The 19,023-nt window shown below is 45.4% G+C and overlaps 1 protein-coding gene across 9 annotated transcripts in view; it reads right to left on the bottom strand.

Moving 5' to 3' along the window:
• Nucleotides 1-3,674: 3,674 nt before the first annotated feature.
• ICA1 (islet cell autoantigen 1) overlaps nt 3,675-19,023 on the bottom strand; it is a 145,534-nt gene continuing 130,185 nt past the window's right edge. For 7 of the 9 annotated variants that reach the window (XM_079151809.1, XM_079151812.1, XM_079151810.1 and 4 more), the window contains exons 13-15: nt 15,949-16,218; nt 6,093-6,182; nt 3,675-3,926 (exon numbers count right to left, since the gene is read on the bottom strand). In XM_079151809.1, the coding sequence (XP_079007935.1) occupies nt 3,805-3,926; nt 6,093-6,182; nt 15,949-16,218 (482 nt within the window). In that variant the 3' untranslated portion in view covers nt 3,675-3,804. The remainder of the gene's footprint in view (nt 3,927-6,092; nt 6,183-15,948; nt 16,219-19,023) is intronic. The other 2 variants (XM_079151816.1, XM_079151815.1) reach the window with 1 other exon arrangement.

Here is a 19,023-nt window from a genome sequence, read left to right as displayed (position 1 = left end):
CACTTCACTCCTTGATCCAAGTGACTGAGGAGTGCACACAGGACCCGAGGTGGGCTCAATTCCAAGACACTGGCTGGAGATGTCGGTGGTCATTTTGCCTCCTTCAAGAAGTTTGTTGGAAGAAATGGAGAGAATTGGAGCTGGGTACTGCCAAGGGGACAGTTGTGGAGGACATCAACTGAGCCCCATGGCCCCTCAATCCAGCTGTGCCTGAAGCCTTCACCTAGACTTAAGTTACCTGAGTAAGTCTACCTCCATGTTTTCATTGTTAAATCAGTTTGAGTTGGGTTACATTTCAGTAATGGTGTGCTTTTTGAACTTTGTTATTCTCTTCCATACATGCCCCCCTCTCTCTTTCGAGGTTCTGTAATCCCAGTTACTTTCGTTTCAACAAACAAAAAAACATTAACTCTAAAAGCCCCATGAAAAAATGAGGTCTAAAGCAGTATTGGTTGCCGCCACTCCCTGTCCCACACCCATCATAAACACTGCTCATTTACAAGACTCCTTCTTGGTGCAGAATTCCTGGCAGCCTTTGCCAATCATTTGGAGCTGTCTCCAGGCTGAGGTCTGTTTTCCAACAGAGTTGGAGACCTGCATGGCTGCATTGTGAGTGTGCCAGTTGGAGGACAGGGAAGCCCGTTGACATCAAAGCAGAGGATTAAGTTCCATGGCTTGTCTGGAGGACACTCGTTGATCACAAAGACAGGTGCAACTTTGATACATTGGCAAAATCAAATAGTGTTAATATTTGGCTCTTAGTCTTTGCCAGAGCAGCTCCCAAGAAGGGGTCTCTGCAGTAGCCACTGAGGCACTGAGTCTAGCTAGCCTGCACAGGAGCTGAAGCTTGGGCAGAAGCAAGAGAGGCCTGGCAGGTGCCATCTTCACCCAGATGGCTGGGCAGCCTCACATGGCACCTTCGGGGTTCAGCTCTGGTCCCACACCAGTTGTAAAAATGGCTTAAAGCACAATGGATGAGCCCAGCCCTCAGGGCCCACTGGCCACTCAGGGATCTCCCAGGGCTGTCAGCTTCAAGCAGATCACGTTTTCTCAAACCTCCAGCAGAAAGTGTTGGTTTTTCCTAAGTTGGTGCATTTCTAATTCTGCAGCTGACGGATGCTTTTCTCACTCTCCCAGAACTCAAAATCAACTTGACATTTCTAAAATTACATTTTGAAGGGAATGAATCTATAAAGTGCACCAAGAGCACATGCCAGCTGGGGAAAGAAGAAAGGAGGAAACAGAATCATTTCTGGCTTCTTCCCTCAAATGTGTGTATTCTTTATCTGTTTTGGGGGAGGCATTTTAAACCATGGAAAGTAGTCCAGGGACAGGAACTCTACACTTCTCCAGGGGTTCAACACTATTGTGGCTCAGACTGGCCTCACGGCATGGGATGAAAACAAGGGAGAAGCGAGAGTGGACATGAGAGGGTAAGGCATCTTTGTCATTACTGTGCCAGAGCCAGGCTGTGGGCAGCTGGGGAGGGGCCCCAAGGAGGGTCCCAGAGGAAGCCCCTGGCGGGCTGGCGCACAGGCAGCAGCTGCTTCTCCTTAAACTGGAGAGGTGGTTGAGGGGCTTTGTGTGAGCCCCGATCAAAACACGCCTATCAAAAGGGATCAAGAGGCTGGCCAAGTGGACTGCAGATGGGAAGGGGAATGGAATCCTTTTCTTTTTTCTTTTTTCTCTTTTTCAAAAAAAATATAAAGAAAATTCGGGGAGAAAATGTCTCCAAGGGCAATTCTTTCCTTTGCTTGTAGCAAAGCCTGTCCAGCCACCACAATGCTCTTCCCTCCACCCACAGATCAATTCTAAAATGCAGCCTGTTAGTATTTAAAGTAATCCATTCAAAATAGAACCCCACCCCCTGGGCAGAGCCAGCCAGGCCCTCCAGCTTCTCCTCATGCAGGCAGCAGTGGGTTTTCACAGCTGCAAACAAATGTGACCAGGATGGAACCTGGACCCTTAGCCTGCATTCCACACAGGGCAACTAGGTTTCAATCATTAATCTGTTGTTTCCATTGGTGACACCAGGGTACTGATTCCTGGGGAGACAGAGACTTGGGGAAACAGGGACCCTCTTCTCTGGGGTTGCAGTGTCTCATGGTAGAGGCAAATCCCTGAAGCACAGAGTGCCATCTTGGCATGACCAGATGGCAGGAACAGATGAATACTCAAGGAGAAATGAGACCCGGGGGTGGCAACTGGCAAGGTCCTTGGGGTGGAGGGGTCTCTGAGGGGCTCTTGAGGGGCACGGGGGTTACGATGGCGTTCCAGATGGGGTGTACAACAAGCGCACAGGTCCACAGATAGGGGCTTTGGGTATAGCTAGCACTCCCATGTGTGCAAGAAAGAGCACGAGGTCGGGTCCTGATGCTGCATCTTGATTATACTCAAAGTCCATGAATACCAATCTGTGCAGTGAAATTCTAACAAACGAGACTCCCTCGTGGCCTGTGCTGCGCTGGGAAGCCAGCAGAGCTCATCAGCTGTGGATCCTTTCCTAGAGGAGCAAACCTTCAACTGTCCCTGCCTCCAGTCCTCCAGGAAGAATTTTAGAGGACACACATTATTGCTGTGGCCATGCCCTTCCATGAGGATGCTTCTGTGTACATGGGAGTTTCTGAAGATCACCCCAGGAAGCCCCTTCAGAGCTGGAGGCTGCAGCTTCAGAAGCCTGGCCTCCCCACCAGGTAGGACCATTTCCTGGCTGATTGCTGATTCCACCCCCTCTCAGGGCCTTGAGGGGTATGTATGGGCTTCTGTGAGTGTGTGTGGCCCTCACTTATCAAGTCACCTGTGACGCGGGCGGGGAGGGGTGGTGCCACTCCTGGGGGCTTGTGATACTGGTAGAGCGTCTGGGCTGCTTATGTGCCCACACACAAAACTGTTGCTCCTGTCCCTGCCTGGGTCTCCCTAAAGTACCATGGCTGCCAGCTGAGCTGCCTTATCTGTGAGAGAGATGTATTGAGTCAAATTGATAGCTCCAAGCCTACAAGTGAGACCCATCTTCCTCTTTTGTCCCACTCCAATCCCCACACCCATGCTGCCTCCCTCAGCACAACCCTGACTCCCCACAACAGACTCCATGATTTTGCACGTCAAATGTTTTTTTCTGTTTAATTAAAAAAATGTCACAAGAGCCTCTAGAAATACATGCTTTTAAATTCCAGCCATGAAGAGGACAAAAGAAGACACTGATGTTTGCAAATATGGCTGCTTTCCATAGAAAGGTTTGTGCAGCGGAGACACCCATCTCCTCTGCCAATGTGAGATCATGTGGCCCACCAGGCAAGTGCTGTGGGGACAGTGTCTTTGGTTGGCTGGAGCTTCATCCAGGGCTCACGGGAAGGTGGTTTGGCAGGAAGAAGACCCCCTCTGAGGGAGACAGAGGTGGGAGTACATGAGGAGGCATTAAGCTTTGTTAGCCTCCTGCTGCCGCTGAGGACTGTGGGACATGATAGTTAAACCTATTACCAAGTAGGCTTATGATATGAACTTAGATCTCACAGTAGCCCAGTGACACCACAGTAGCCATGATGGGACAGTGGCAGGAGAATAGTGGCCTGGATACCGCTCCTAGACACTCCTGTCCTATTTAGGGCCACATACAGAACACGCTAAAACCCTCTATACCAAATCAGAGTAAATAATTATACCAATATAAACAGGGCCCTTGACCCTTTTGTTTTATTAAAATGGCACGTAAATATGAAAACAGCATACTGATCGCGTGATACTTCTGCTAGCCCCAGGTGAGGTGCTGTGGAGCGGCAGGAGAGCTCCCTCTCAGAGGCTGCAGACTCATGCATTGAGCAACTCATGTTCTTTATCGGTTTTCCCAACAGCATCAGGATTTGATAAGGGGTCGAGGTCAGCAAAGAGGCTGAACCAGGCAGTCAGATCCGAGGCAGCCTTGGCAGGCTCTGAGGAGAGAAGAAGAAACATCAATAAACTCACCTTTAGAATGTCCACCTCCACCATGCTGGCGGCAGGTGGTCCAGCACCATCTTGAAAAGGGACAAAGGGACAAATCCCATTACCCTGTCTCTAATGAGCTAGGAAATAACATGTCCCTGTTTGGCTGGTTGGTTAACTTTCCTAAGCCACCGCCTGAAGATCAGTGAAAAAAGGAGCTGTGTTAACTAACTCCACCTGCACTCCAACCCCAGCTAATAACCACAGCCCATGGTGTTAGCTGCTCAAAACTTCAGAACCCTCTTGCTTTACCACAACTAGGAAATAGAGTTAATTTGGATGTCAGACTGAATGACTGTGTGCTGGAGGAATCCCTTCTTTCAAGTCTGCTGGGTCAGGGGAGAGATGGTGGCCTCTCTCAAAGCCACAGGCCCACAGCGGGCTGTGCCCAGGGCTGACTTCTCTTCTTCTATCAGGGTCACTACCTTCTTCTCACCCTCTCTCACAAAGGAAGGAGACTCTTGATGTGCCTTTCTTTCCCCAGTGAGCTCCAAATCCCCTCATCCCCAATATCACTGGAGCATTCCCTTCTATTGTTCTTTCACTGAAACACCTAACTTCCTGAATACCATGATCATACAGTCAAATTATTTTCCAGATGAGAACATTTTCAAAAGAGGGCCTTATGCAAGTGATTTCTAAATAAGTTGTGGCTCTTTTTTATATAAATCATTCCACGTGAGAATCGAAGTTCACTGGCTTGGATGACCCATGCTTTTCTTCTCTGACAGGTGGGAGTGTCAGAGTCTAAATGAAGAAAGAAAGCATCCTCTGATAGGGCGTCCTTCTAGCCGAGAGCAGCTAGGAATGTGCTTGCCATCTGGCTGGAAAGAGTCTCAAGAAATGTTGGTAGGACAAGTAGCTAAAAGTGGTGAAGGGAGGAAAGTGTTCAGATTATATCCACATAACAGGGCTTTGGTCCTTTCATTAAAATGACACTGAAATGCTAAGATAGTGAACTGATCTGATCACTGGAGACTTCAATTCCTTCATCCTTTTTCCCTTCATAATCTCTTGGAATTATATTACTTTCTAGTGACATAATCAAAGTATTTATTATAGAAAGAAAACTGCTAACACGAATAGCTGTAATATGCAAGTTATTCCTACATATAACTTTAATCAAATAAACACCTAGTTTATTTTGCTATGATAAGCTGGGACTTGAGAAAGTTCAGCATAGTTTGGCTGAGGGGCAGGGGGATGAGGGAACTTCTTTTTAAAATGGGAGTTTCATCTTCACGTAGGAGGTCGTGCAAGGATACTGTATGGGGCATGACTGATTTAGGTGGCCTAGTCTCTGTTCTTGATAGACTGCCAAGATATCTTAAAGACATCTCCAGTGAAAATATGCTGCATGCTAACTTCCCCTTCCTCCTAATCTCTGAGAAAGGTCTTAGAGATCCTCAGAAAGTGATCATGGTCCTCACCTGTGAGGGGACTTTGGGGACCTTTACATTGCCCAGACCCCCACTACTGAGGGCAAAACCAGGTTTGACTTATTTGTACAACACTTAAAAGAACATCTTAGGAACCCTTTTTGATGATGATGAACTAGACATTTCATTTGACTTCCTGTGGTCAAAGAGAAAGTGGGGATGACCAAAGGAACAGAGATGGAGCTGAAGATACACAAGATCTTCTGTTAAGCAGATGTTCTTTTCCTGTGGGGTGGAGGGGGCTGTCCCTAAAAAGCACAGATCTCATGAGCTTGAAAGAACCTCTTTTGGCAACTAAGAAACCTCACCCTTTTTGAGGAGCACAAATTAGATGCCTTATTTGGTGGTGGCAATGGTGCTTTTAGCTAATGATAGGAAACCTCAGTGGCTCTTCCCACCTTGATATTTCCAGCCAATCTTGGGGAGCACCAGTCACATGGAGACAGATTTGATCCATCCTCAGCAGATACAATTTGACAAAGGGAATTATGAACTAGGACCGTATGCCAGGAAAAAATTCTGACTTTAATTTGTAGGATCATCTAAAACTCTCTATCCCATAGTCCTGCTTTGAGCCTAGATGCTCAAATAGAAATTAGTAAAGAAACAGAAAATAGTATCAGGCTTCTGGAAAAGAAGGCAACTGTCACATCAGGGGACACAACACCGTATTACCTTTCAGTGCAGGGCTGTTGTCATTTGAACTGCATGTCTTTGGTGCTGACCATGGAGTAGGAGGAGGTTTGACACTGCTCTCTGACCAGCCTAATATTCAAAACCAGAGGACATTAGATCTAACAAGAGCAGTCACACTGACCCACCAGCTGCTGGGCACATACATGGTTCTCAACCATGGTGGCCCCAAAAGAGAGGGCAGAGGATGTTATGACAAGACCCTTCTCCATGTTCCTTGTACTGGAATATGTTTCAGGGGACAAGAGGTCTCCTGAATGCCCAATTCAAGAATATGGAAAGCCCAATTCAAAAACATGGAAAGCTAAGGAAAGGATCGGATTTTGAAAAGCACACAAGAAATTGCTAAAGTTTAAGCATTTTTGCTTTTTTAGCTTTATGATCATTTTTTCCCCTAAATATGGTTCTTTCATGATCATACCAAAGATCATCAATAGTGTTCCAAAGAAAGCAAGGGCCTTGCTTTTCTGTCAAAAATGGGAAAAGCTTCAAAGAGAACACCATTAAATGTGACAGTAGCACTAGCAGACTTAACATCTCTATTTCCAATCTGGTCCGGTTCATTTATTTTCTACACAGCTAAGTTAAATTGGGAGGCTTAATTAATATTGACAAATAAATGGCAACCCAAATATATGAGGGGAAAGAAAGTCCTCTTTATAACTTTACACTGTACCCTTAAAATGGCATTTAGCTTGTGTGACGCAACACACTGTCTGGCTCTTGCACCAAGCCTACCCACGAGTGATTAAGAGGTGTTCAATACTCTTGTTTAGAGATGCAAGTCTAATACCTCATGTCATTTCCTGTCTATCCTGGATGTTTCTGTAGGTCTCATGTTTAATTAGAACTTTACCATATACTTCTTTGTACCTCTGGTTTAATTCTTTGTGTCTTAAGTTCTGTCCTTTGAGTGAGACAAGAAATTTTTCTTCAGTTTGATTCAAAATATTTTACACAGCACAGGTAGACATTAGCTGATTAAATCTGTGGATTCTCACTATAAAGTGTAGACCATCAGACAATACATCACTGTTGGGACCATTATGCTTAAAACTGTGTCCATTTATCATGATGCTTTTGTTCACAGTATTTTTTTTTAAAGAAAAGAAAGATTTTGTCTTGGCCCTCAAGAGAGAATATGTTTGGGTGGAAGAATTCAGAAGGGGCAGAGAAGCTAGCTTCCAGAGTAAGAATGCCACACAGTATACACCACAAAGATTGCAGGATTTCATGCCATTTGTTTACCCCATCATTCTAAGATTCATCCTCTACAGAAGACTTAATTATAGAGTCATACTACATTTATTAGTTTATATTTTTGTCTCAGTTCCTCAAGCTACAAGTGCCTCAAAGCCAGGGTCCATATATTATTTATTTTTATATTTTTCAGCAACTGCTTGGGGCTGGATGGGTGTCAAATGTATGACTGTTGAATTGGGATGAGCTATTAAAGTGTGAGGAGTCTACTTCTGAAGTATTTTAAGATATGACAAAGCAGTACCTGGAACCCAATAGGTGCTGAACTACTAACTCCCTGTCACACAAGCTCATTTATGAAGACTAACCCATGAGTAATGAAACACACAGACTATGACTTGTTTACTTGATCTAAAACAATGAAAAAATATAAAGGGTTCTAAAAGTCATTGCTCTTCACTGACTCTTCAGTTCAGTACTTGAACATACTGTTAATACAATTCGTAAACAATCCAAAGCCATGGATGTTCAGGGAACCTCTGGGATGATGGAAAGGTTCTAAGCCTAGCTATGGTGACAGTTGTACAATGTACATTTATGAGAAATCCTTGAACTGTTCTCTTATAATGGGTGGTTTTTGCAGCACATAAATTATACTCTAATAAAGCAATTAAAAAAAAATGACCAGTATTTGGTGTGATCCAGGAATAACATAACCTCCTGTTCCTAGAAAATTGGCCCACAACCATTTTCCTTCTAGACCCAAATCACATAAAAGTGGTGAATGTGGAAAGTGAAGGCTGTGGGTCCAGTGTGTGCCAAATAACGCCAGTCACAGGGAAAGCTGAGAGGGGTCTAATCTAATCGGGCAACGCCCTTTCCCCTGCAATCCTGCCCCAAACCAAGTGCAGTCAAGACCCCCTGTGCTCTACAGAGCCCCTGCTGCCTGTCCACTAACCCCTGCGGCCTGGCCTCATTCTTAAGTGTGAAGCCCTCACCAGCATTATGAGCATCACCAATGAGTTGGTTAGAAACACAAGTTCAAGGGACAATGCTGACCTACAGGATCAGAATCCTTGGGATGGAGCCCAGGAACCTGTTTGAAACAACAGCAACTGTTATGTGAGTGGAGTTTAGGAAGCACTGCCTCAGAGGGAGCAGGGGCTCCCTGAGGACTCTAGCAGGTCTCTGAGGCCAGAGCCAGGATGAGGAGAGAGGCCCTCCTGGAAAGCAGAGGGCTCACTTCAGGATTCCACCTTCCTTTAATTTCTCAAATTGTGTTGTGCTCTCTGAGTTTTTGAAGGCACACTTCTGGAGAGAAGACTTAGTGGTTAAGGCCAGGTGAGGGGTGCAGGACGCAGGCCTCCCTGATCTCCACATGCCATTCTATATAATGGGAGTGCATCAGGAAAATGCATCTATCCCTTTTCCAAAAAGTGCACAACACTCATTTTCAAAAACGGCTCCAGAGAACACTGGAAAAGAGAGACAGATTCAGAGCACTGTAGTTTTCAGAGTATGAAATGAAACACATCCCTCAAAGGAGACAGAAAGCAATCTACATGCAAAAATAGAACTCCACCCTCCTTTATGTAATGTGCATGTACCTGAAAAATTATAAATAAGCAAAATCTGCATATCATATTTTAGAAGTGCCAGAAGTGTAAACCATATTTTCAAACATATCATATAAAGAATGCTTTCTTTATAAAACAATTTTGTTATTGCTGTTGTGTGCAGTGCAGGAGCTGGAACCTGGGACTGCGTGCATGCTGGGCAAGCACTCTACTATCGCGCTACACCCCGTCCACAGATGTCTTCCAATTGAGTTCCTTTGTAACAACAGATTTCTGAACACTGCCCACCTAAACGTTCATGAATCCCACAAGCAGCATCTAGAATCCATAGTTTGGGGGGCGCTTCTCCACAATTGGGGACATGAAGGAGGGTGAGCCTGAAGACATCTGGGACTGTTTACCTCAGCTTTTTGCAGACACCCTGGTGTGAAGCAGAGACAACAGCCTCTGTGCCAAGTCACAGTCCCTCCTTGGAACAGTTATTAAGCATCCATATAACAGTCTGACTATACTGTGAATGAAGGGATAAAACAGCATGGCTGTGACACCAGTTATTAATAAAAAAGAAAACAACACAAAGCTCAGCTGCATGTCACCCACACTCATATCACTTTGGAAATTATTTGAGGGGAAGGGTGCAATGTGGGTAATTAGGGACGAATGCCATGCCAGTTTCAATGTCTTGGCTTCTGTCAGAAAAAAAAAAAAAAAAATGCTATTTAAAGAGAGCTTAGTGTTGCTAATATTCTAGTAATTGCCATCACTGTTCTCTAGTTGGTGTTAGTTGGCTGAGGCTTTTAACATGAAGGTGTGGCTAGAGAGATGTCTTCCCACCTCGGAGCAATTGTGACAGGAGGGGTGGTGAAGGATGTGGGGCAGGAGGGCACAGTGAGCTGTGTGAACAAAGGACCATCAGCTCTCAGTTCCTTTGATATGTCAGACATGCTACCCTGTTTGCAGAAATGCATATAAAATTTTATTAGAGCAACCCTGCCCCTTTACTTACATAAAGGAAATATAAATCGGCCAGAAGTAACACTGGCCAGTGAGAACAGCAAGAGGAGCCAAATCACACCACCCAGAGAAGTGCTTTGCTGTGGACGTAATTCACCAGCGGAGAGAGCAGCAGTCCAGCCTGGGGAGCTAATCACAGCCTGGGGAGCTCTGGGGTGGGGTTGGTTGTGAAGGGCAACAGTGGCCAGGCACCACCTACTATCCACATTTCCCCTTGAAGCCTCAGTGTCCATACCTGTGAGGGGTGAATAAAAATTCTGCCTTATTAGCTGACTGCCTGAGTAAATTGGGATTTGTGGAGGAGACCAGGTAGTAGAGAGGCTAGAGAACAGGACCTCAATAAATCTAAGGGGAAAACTGAGTTTTTGTGTAACACAGAAGACATTGGGATAACCCCTGAAAGCACCAGTCTCAGGGGTTCACCTCTTAGGCTGTTTTCTCTGTCTGATCTAGCCTCTCTCTCCTTTCTTGCCTGCTATCCACCCATCCGTCTACCCATCCAACCACACTTCTTGAACATCTACTTAATTCCAGGCACTGAGCTGTGTTCTGGAAACACAGTGAGCAACACAAATATGGACCTTGTTCCTATGACAACCCAGGGTAAGAGACAAGAAATGAGCTCGGTTTTCTAATAAGGTGAGGTAGTGCGATGATGAAGTGTGGGGCATCATGGGAGTGGGGAGCAGACACACCTAGCCCTGACTGCTGGGGTGCGGAGGGGTCGAGGACAGCTCCCTGGATGAAATGATACTGTTGACCCAGAAGGCTGGAGGAGCCGAATGGGTAAAGCATGGTGCATGTGTAGGTGGGGGGTGTACACCAGGACAGCATATGCCAAGGCCCTGTGGGTGGGGAAAGCAGGGCACACGGAAGCTCCATATGGCTGGAGTCCAATGTGTAGACAGAATACTCAGCTCTCCAGCAGCACAATGTCATTAAGTCAGGTAAGTAAAGGCGTGGGTGGTGTGGGCATTGTGAAACTGGGATCAGGTCCTGAAGGACCTTGTAAACCAAGTTGAGGATCTAGACCTACTTCAAGTGGTAGAAAAGCCACAGAAACTTGCCAAAATCTCAAGATCTTTCTGAGGTTCCTCTGTTCCCTCATCTATAAAATGTGGGTGGAGAAGATAGTCAAGGTTCCTTGTAGGGAGAGGCTCTTGAACCCCGAAGGTCTCAAAAACCTGCTTTACAGACACTCCTCAGTGGGCTTAGACAATGCTGGTGCTTTGATGAAGCTAAGAACTCCATTGGTTTGTGCCAGGAAATAAGCTCAAGGTCTTTTCTTTTGCATTATTCCATTTAAGTACTGGAAATGTCAGTTATCTAGTGTCAGGCTAAGCCAAGAGTATCGAGAGATGAGTTTTGGCAGAGGAGATTTATTTGAGATAACTCAAGCTTGATGTTACACTAGCCTTAAATGGATAATCCACCCAGAGGGCAACAGCATCTGGGAATTAGGTAATCAATATCCTGAACGACACAGGACTCAATTTTTGAGAATCTGGGACAAGATTCTTAGCTTTGGTTGCAGAATTCTAAACTGAGAGATTTCCTGTGCATTTATTGTTGAGCAAGCTGGTAATCTTCCAGTAACAGTGTCTACTTCTAAATTAAATTTGAATACTGGTGGAGAATCAAGAAGGTCGAATATGAGATCGCCCTACCTTGCTAGTCTGCCTGGGCTGGCTCTCCTCCTACTCACGTTAAGAGGCTCCAGAAAGGCACACTTTTCTCATCACTGCGTGATACAAGAAACCACAGCCCTAGCATGCTGAAAACTTCAGAATCTCAGCTAAAATTAACTTCTTCAAATTTTCAGCACAACTTGATCTGACATGTGTTCCTTTGTTCTGGACTTCTAGAGCTTGAAGTAGGAGCGAAGGAAGGAGTAATTGTTCTCCTAAATCCCTTTTCCTGTGCATCCTCCCAGAAGGCTGGGGAACAGAATGAGGGAAGAGGTCAAAGAAGAGGGGATGGCAGACAGAGGAGGCTGGGGTGGGGGGGTGATGAAAGTCTGAGGAGGAGAGGAGGAGGAGGAGGAGGAAGAGGGAGAGGGGGACGCAGACTGTGGCAGGGGCTGGGAAGGCATGGAGGCGCAGGAGCCCTCCACCTCAGACCTCGGACTCCCTGAGCCCGTGTGGCTCCAGCCCCCTGGGAAAGCTAGGACGATGGTGAGGCTGTGTACGAGTGTGTACCAGCCCTGAACACTTCCAAATTCAAGTGTGCTATTTGAGAACATCGTTCAACTTTTGTGTGGACAGGGATCCGGCCTCTCCAAGTCCAGTTGCCCCTACCAGGTACATGACCTTGGGCCAATGACTTAGCTTCTTGTTTTCTCAATGTCCCTGATTAACATGCTGAGACGATAACACCCACTTGGGAAGGGCATGGTGGCATTAAATAAATTGACACATGTAAAAAGCACATGGGACAGTTCTTGGCCCTAGCGTGTGCCATCTTGAGAGCTGGCTAACGTCACGGAATCGCATGCTGATAGTCCTCAGCAGCTCTGATGCGGGGTTAACCCACAGATAGGAAGACGTTACAGGGATGACCAGCTGAGTCTGATACGTCCCTTTTACAGATGAGAAGGGAGGGACTCAGGAGCAGGAGGGGCCTGATCTGTGCTGCAGGGGAGGGTCCGGGCAGGATAAAAGTGGCTTCTGAACTCTCTGCCATACTCTTGGTTTCACTGAACTGATATGCCAACCAGCCTCTACTCAGTGCAGTTTGACCACTGAATCATTTCAGTGGTTTGTTGACTTTGGTTTTTGACATATCTGGTTAATCGGGGGAAGCAGTTTCAAAATAAGGTTGCCACATGACTGTATTCATGTAGATGCATTTTTGAACCATGGACGTAGTGAAGAAAAATCTTAGGGCAGCATTCATCTTTCCTCCTTTGGGGGTGGGAGGAGTCCTAACAGCACAGAAGGTGGTTATAATCTGATGGTACTGAAGCAGGGAGCCTGTTCTTTATTTCTACTGCACAAGTTTTGAAGGTTCCTGCATCAGGGCAGAGTCGGGGTAGAATCCGGACTGTAACTGCAGGAATCTAGATGGGTGGTGGAAACTGAAGGAGGTGCTTTCAACCACTTAGCTATGGCATTTTCTCCTGTCATTTTGAGTCCTATAGGCATTCAATTGGAAGATGTTTGTATGCACAGGAAACAGGATCACTCGATAATTACAGGATAGCTCCTTTAACACTGACTTTGATGGAACTGAGAAAAGGAAACTTTCAGCAATTAAAATTATCATTTTAAATAGTAAACAAAATCCCTTCACTTCTTGGCTGAAGATAGTGTGATGGTTCCCAATTTCACTTGGACTTAAAGGAGGTCCAAGATTTACCAATAGCTATGAGACCCACCACAGCTCAACTTTCCTGGCCTAGTCTCTGATTCCTCTGAGCGCCTCCCCACTTACTCCGTAGACTTCAACCAGTGTTCTTCCTGCACCTTGATCATGCAGCATATCCTCACCTTAGGGCATGAGTACTGGTTGTCCCCTCTGCCTGGTTGTCCATGTGGCTAATTCTCACCCCCTGCAAGTCTTTTTCTGGATCTCATCTTTCCAGCAAGAACCCTGTGTAGTTCTATGAGACCTACCTGCCATCCCCAGCACCCGCTGTCCCCAGCTCTACTTTCTCTGTTTTCTCTCGACATTGGTCACTTCTTAACCAACTATGTGATTTGTTATTTATTATGCGTATTGTTTACTGTTTTCTTCCTCATCAGACTGCGAATTTCAGGAAGGCAGAGAACTTTGTTCATTTTGTTCTCAGATGAGTCCCCAGTGTCCAGCACACCGAGGGACCCAATAAGTATTTGTTAATGAATAAGCCACTTCCTAAGATGCTGGTAGGATAGGCATCACAAACGAGGCTTTGTTGGAGAAACACATGGCATTCCATATAGAACCTCTTTCTCTTTCCACAGCAGAGCTTGCATTTTTCTCTTGCAGTCAGAGCACCTCCCTCTCCTCCCCTACATGCAGTTTGGGGCCTCTTCTCTGGACATGCAGCCAGGTGGAGGTGCAAAGCCTCATGGTCACTGCCTTTGTCTTAGCTCCCCGGCAGGCCCTGAGCTAAGCTCTCCTCTCTGTGCCTTCTCAGGAAGAGGGTGCGCGGCCTGCAGCACTTGACACTCATCCACCACTGCTCCCTTCTGCAGTAGGGCCTTTGAATCTCCAAAACTGGGGGCCTAAGTGAGGTTCACTCTGTGACACAGCGGGAGAATTTCCAGCACCCCAAAGATATGGGCTGAGGATCCCAGGCTCTGGCCTTCCGACTCTCCCACGCCTGTTAGCGCCTCTGCCACAGGTGGGTGGGGGTGAAACTAGTCAGTTGGCAGCTTGCTTTCTGAAACCCCAGGGTGAAACTCAGGTGGAAAAGCACTTCTGGATTTCATTTATGCCTGCGATCTCGACCCCCACTATCATTCATCAGTGAGAGGGCTATAAAACAGGGTCCCCAAGTGAAGAGAAAAGAAATCAGGTGATTATAAAAAAAAGAGGGAAGCCCTTTCTTTCCTTTTTCAATTTTTGGTCTTGCCCACCAACTTCAGAATCCATGATCTCATCTCCAAAGACCTGAGATTTTAATAGCCCATAATTACTTAATCATTCTAGCTCTGCCGTTTGTTCTCAGCTTTAAGCGCCAGATAAACATGTTGTTTATTAATGAGATAGTCTAAATTTGTAGAAAAATCAAAATGACTTGAGAATTTCTTAATGATAATTCTTGTCTCATAATCAATGTCATATAAAAGGAGGAAAAAGAATTGAAAATGGTTTCCTTTTTGAGGTCTGTTTAGAAATGCAAAGCTTTAGATTTCAACCAGAGTTTTCCTGTTTGTACTTTAAATCACTGTGGGGACATGCCAGCAATTCTCAGCCAGCCAGGGAGCCTCCACATACCTTGAACCCTTCCAGTGTTTCAGACCACTTTTGATCAGTGTGGGAACTCTATTTTTGCTGAAGCTGTGGGTGGGAATTCATTGTCCATGTATTTCAGGCAGAACAGGAGCAGCTGGGCTGAAGGAATACTGAGGGGAAGGGGAGGCTCAGGATGGAGAAGAGAGCAAGAGCCAGCATAAGACAAAACTGAGATGACAGGATGTTAAAAGGTCCAGCGTAATGTCAATTGGCACTCCTGAAAGAGGGCATGTTTATGGGATGGTGGGGAATTCTGCTGTTACGGTTTGGATCTGGAAGGTCCCCAAAGGTTCACATGTTGAAGGTTCAGTCTGCAATGCAGCAGTGTTTAGAGGAGAGGCTCCTGGGGAGTGAATGAACCTGGGGACTTTGATCTCATCAGTGAATTAAAAATTTGAAGTGCTTATTGGGGGCTGTAAGTGGTGGGTCCCAATGGAAAGAGTGGGTCCTTGGGGGCTTGCCCTTGGGGACTCCATCTTTTCCCCCAGCCCCTTCTTCTCACTCTTTGCTCTGCTACACCCTTCCACCATGGTGCTTTGCCTTGCTTCAGGCCCAAAGCAAAGGAACCAGTCAACCATGGGCTCAGACTATGAGCCAAAATAAATCTTAATTCCTTTAAGTTGTTCTTGTCAGGTATTTTGGTCACAAAAATGTTAGTTGACTAACACATCTGCCTCATGGATACACACTGAACTCAGGCTGGCTGGTGACCAGGCAGAGGTGGCTAAGCCAACAGGCCCAAAACCACGAAGGCAATTTAGTCCTCACATACGTGCCATGAAAAAGAACTTAAATCAAAGAGGATTGAGAACCGTCCTCTAATATTTTCCTAATAAGACATGTTAACATAGGAGAAAATTATGAGCAGAAATAACTCTTAAACCTTGTAACAGATCTTAAGGTTGGAATGTAATTTAGGGACTTCAAAATGTCACTAGATACAAAATTTGAAAATAAACAAAACAAAGACACTGGATATAAAATAAAAATACAGAAACTATACCCACACCGAAAATTCAAAGAAAGAATGAATATGCCTTTGGATTAAAAGAAGAAAGCAAAGAATGAACAAGCAAAAAACTAATTTCAATTATAATAATACATACCTTGTAGCGAGGCCTGTAAGTCTTTCATGTTTTGGTCTAAAAGCTGCGAAGGAAGGAATCCAGAACCTGTCTGGGGCTTGGAGTCTGGCTCTCCTAGGGACCCTGATGGTGTTGGGTCCTTCAGCCTACTGTCTCCAAACACGGCAGCCCACTCCTGGCTGAACTCTCCTTCTTCCAGGGAGGAAGCATTGAAGATCTCGCTCAGCAGCAGCAAGTCATCCTTATCAGCTCCTTCGGGTTCTGGAGTCCCTGCCATGGGGCCCAGGCAAGCTGGAGTAGAGCACAAAACACATGACTTCCCAGGGCTCAGCCTCAGCAATAACTCTTACAGGGACTGGATTGGGACAGATTAGGTGATGGCTAGATTTAAGAAAAAGTGAATCAAAATATGAATTTATTCCATTATAACCTTTCTTAACACACTGCAGAACTAAATTTCAAATTCCATGGTCCCTTACATTCCTTCCTCCTGAGCAAGCCCAGGTTCTGAGTGTCAATAGAATTGCATTGAAATATTTTCCCAGGAAAACGCCAGGATTTTGGTTTTTCTTTAACATAAAAGCAGATTTACCAAAACATTTCTCAGATCTGAAACATAGCCAGGACTGAAAGCCTGCTGGAGCTCCTGGCTCCTGGTTTGTGAAGCTTCCTGACTCTTCCCACACGAGCCCTCAATGCACACTGCCTGGGCTGGAGCAGCCAACACACCATGTGGCAGCCTGTCATGCCACCCAAGCCGGGAGAGAATTTCACCACACCCTGGCCCAGGGGAGAGTGTCGGAAAGCCCCACGAGGCCCAAGGAAAGCATCTTTGCTCCTTTGCTGAAGCACAACTGCTGGAAGCAAAGGAAGAGTGTGTCTGATTAGTCTGAAGGTCACAGTGAGAGAGAAACAAAGAGGGCAAATGAAAGACTGACCTAGAGGCAGGATTTATGACCAGGGGCACAGTTCTGGAGGACGGAAATGAACACCACATCTGAGAGGAGCGCAGCTCTCACCTTCCTTGCTGTGTGACTTAGCAAGACCTGTAACCCCTCTGAACCTTTGTCTCTTTATCTCTAAAGAGATATGGTATTATTGACACCCACTTCAGAGTGTGGTCAGTGTGAGTGAAAGAATACCCCTTACAACTCATTGCCTGTGTGGAAGGAAGAGAGTGTTCACAGGTAAACACTGGCAAACAGTAGTCAATACACGTAGAACGGGGGCATTACTATAAAAAATCCTATAGCAACCCTCTCATTGAGTTTTCTACATATTTTGTAGACTGACAGTTTTATTAACTGTGGCTGTGTTATGGTATCTAATTGCCACCTGGAAACTGCAAACCTTTTGGTTGTAAGTCATAAAATGAAGGAAAAAAAAATCATGACATTGTTTCTGAGCTATGCTAGAATTCTGATGCAGTCATATAAAATGAGATTATCAAGTTTTCCTCAAATATATATGAGATAATTAGTAAGTGAAGGTTTTTTCTTTTTCTTTTTTTCTTTCTTTCTTCTTTTTTTTTTTTTTTTTGAAGCTTCCCTGTGTAGGCTTTACTGGATCTATTTTCACCCACACTTTACATAAAGATCTAAAGATTAAGGGGATTTTTGATGTGCTGAGCAGACTGGCTATAAATCAGGGAGGGGAGAAGTCTAGTCACTCATATCACTGTGGTTTTAAAATAGTGGCAAAACATCACTTTAATCAGACATCTGTCTAATTTAAGCATTTTTATTGTTTGTATTATCAAAGAAATTTTCACCAAGACATAGCCTGTAGGTGTGGTGGGTGGGAAGATGTGGAAATGGCATCTTAAACAGACTTCTGAGACAGTTCTGTAAGAATAGGGGCACACAGGAACCAGCCAGGGCTGGCGGGTGAGGGAGGCAGGAGCTGAGGGACAGCCCATCCATCAACGCAGGCATCCTGTCTTTCAATGTCTCCCAGTAACACTCTTTGAACATATGTTGAGTTTTCAAATCTCTGTACTTCCTACTTTCAGGTGGGACTGGAATGCCCAAACCTTTCTCGTGGTTTACATTCTGAACTGGCTGAAAACCTGATGATTACTGAGCCAAACTCGTCTAAGTGGAACCAGTTCAAGTCAATGTGCAGGCCCTAGAGGAACAGATGACTTTAAATGGGCCTCAGAAGTGAAGTGAGTGCCTTCCACAGTCATTTTACTCAGCCCTTTGCTGGGTCAAGCCCGAGAGAGGCTTCTCTGCTGTAATCCAGAAGCCCAGCAGGAAAGACCACTGCTCATATACCAACAAGAAAAATACTTCCAAAATGCACCACAGTCTGTGTGGGCTGTTTTCACTTTTATTGTTTAGGTTTTGTGTGGCGGTGTTTAGAGTGGACTTGAGTGTTTTTGCCAACTTAGCATCTCTTCCCTCTTCAGTTTCTCTTTTTGACTGCCTTGGGCATGCGATCCTGGTGAGACATTTCTTAGAATGCTTCATTGTCCTGCACCCAGGTAGATGTGTGGCCAAGGCAGTCCAGAGTCCTGCAGTGACTGGCTCAGGGCACATGCCAGAGGCTTCCTTGAGTTTGTCATATGGGAATTGGATAGGGTTTGTCTCTCTTGCTTTGGGATTCCAGAATCCAAAGATGCAGACTTGAGGCTTGTAATTATAGTAAAGCCAATACATAGAGGGAAGCAACTTAAAGAGTTGGGAAGAGAATCTGGACAGCTCCAAGCCCTGGATTCAGTCTTGCTTGAAGCCAATCTACTACTGCGGGTCCCCAGTTACACTGACTAACATACTCTTTTTTAAAGAAAAATTCTAAACCTAACCTATTTCAAGAAGAGGTTCTACCCTTGCAATCAAATGATCCCTGATTAATACTCTGTCCTATCCAACACAAACATTTCAGTCACAGAAATGAGGAAAGGACCCCTTGTCAAGATGACACCACTGATGGCCAGTTCTGGAATTGGCCTGTTATATAGCACCCTGGTTGTTTAATAGTTAAAGCGGGCTGCACAGTGAAGGTTTTCTCTTTTAAGAGAACTTATTACTTAGCTAAAAGCAATGAAACTGGCACTGACTTGAACCATAAAACATGGAAACCTCCCAATTATTG

Source organism: Sciurus vulgaris (genome assembly GCF_902686455.1).
Source record: "Sciurus vulgaris genome assembly, chromosome: 8".
Taxonomy (NCBI): Eukaryota; Metazoa; Chordata; class Mammalia; order Rodentia; family Sciuridae; genus Sciurus; species Sciurus vulgaris.
Note: the sequence above shows the minus strand (reverse complement) of the source record. Positions and strands in the feature narration are given on the sequence as shown.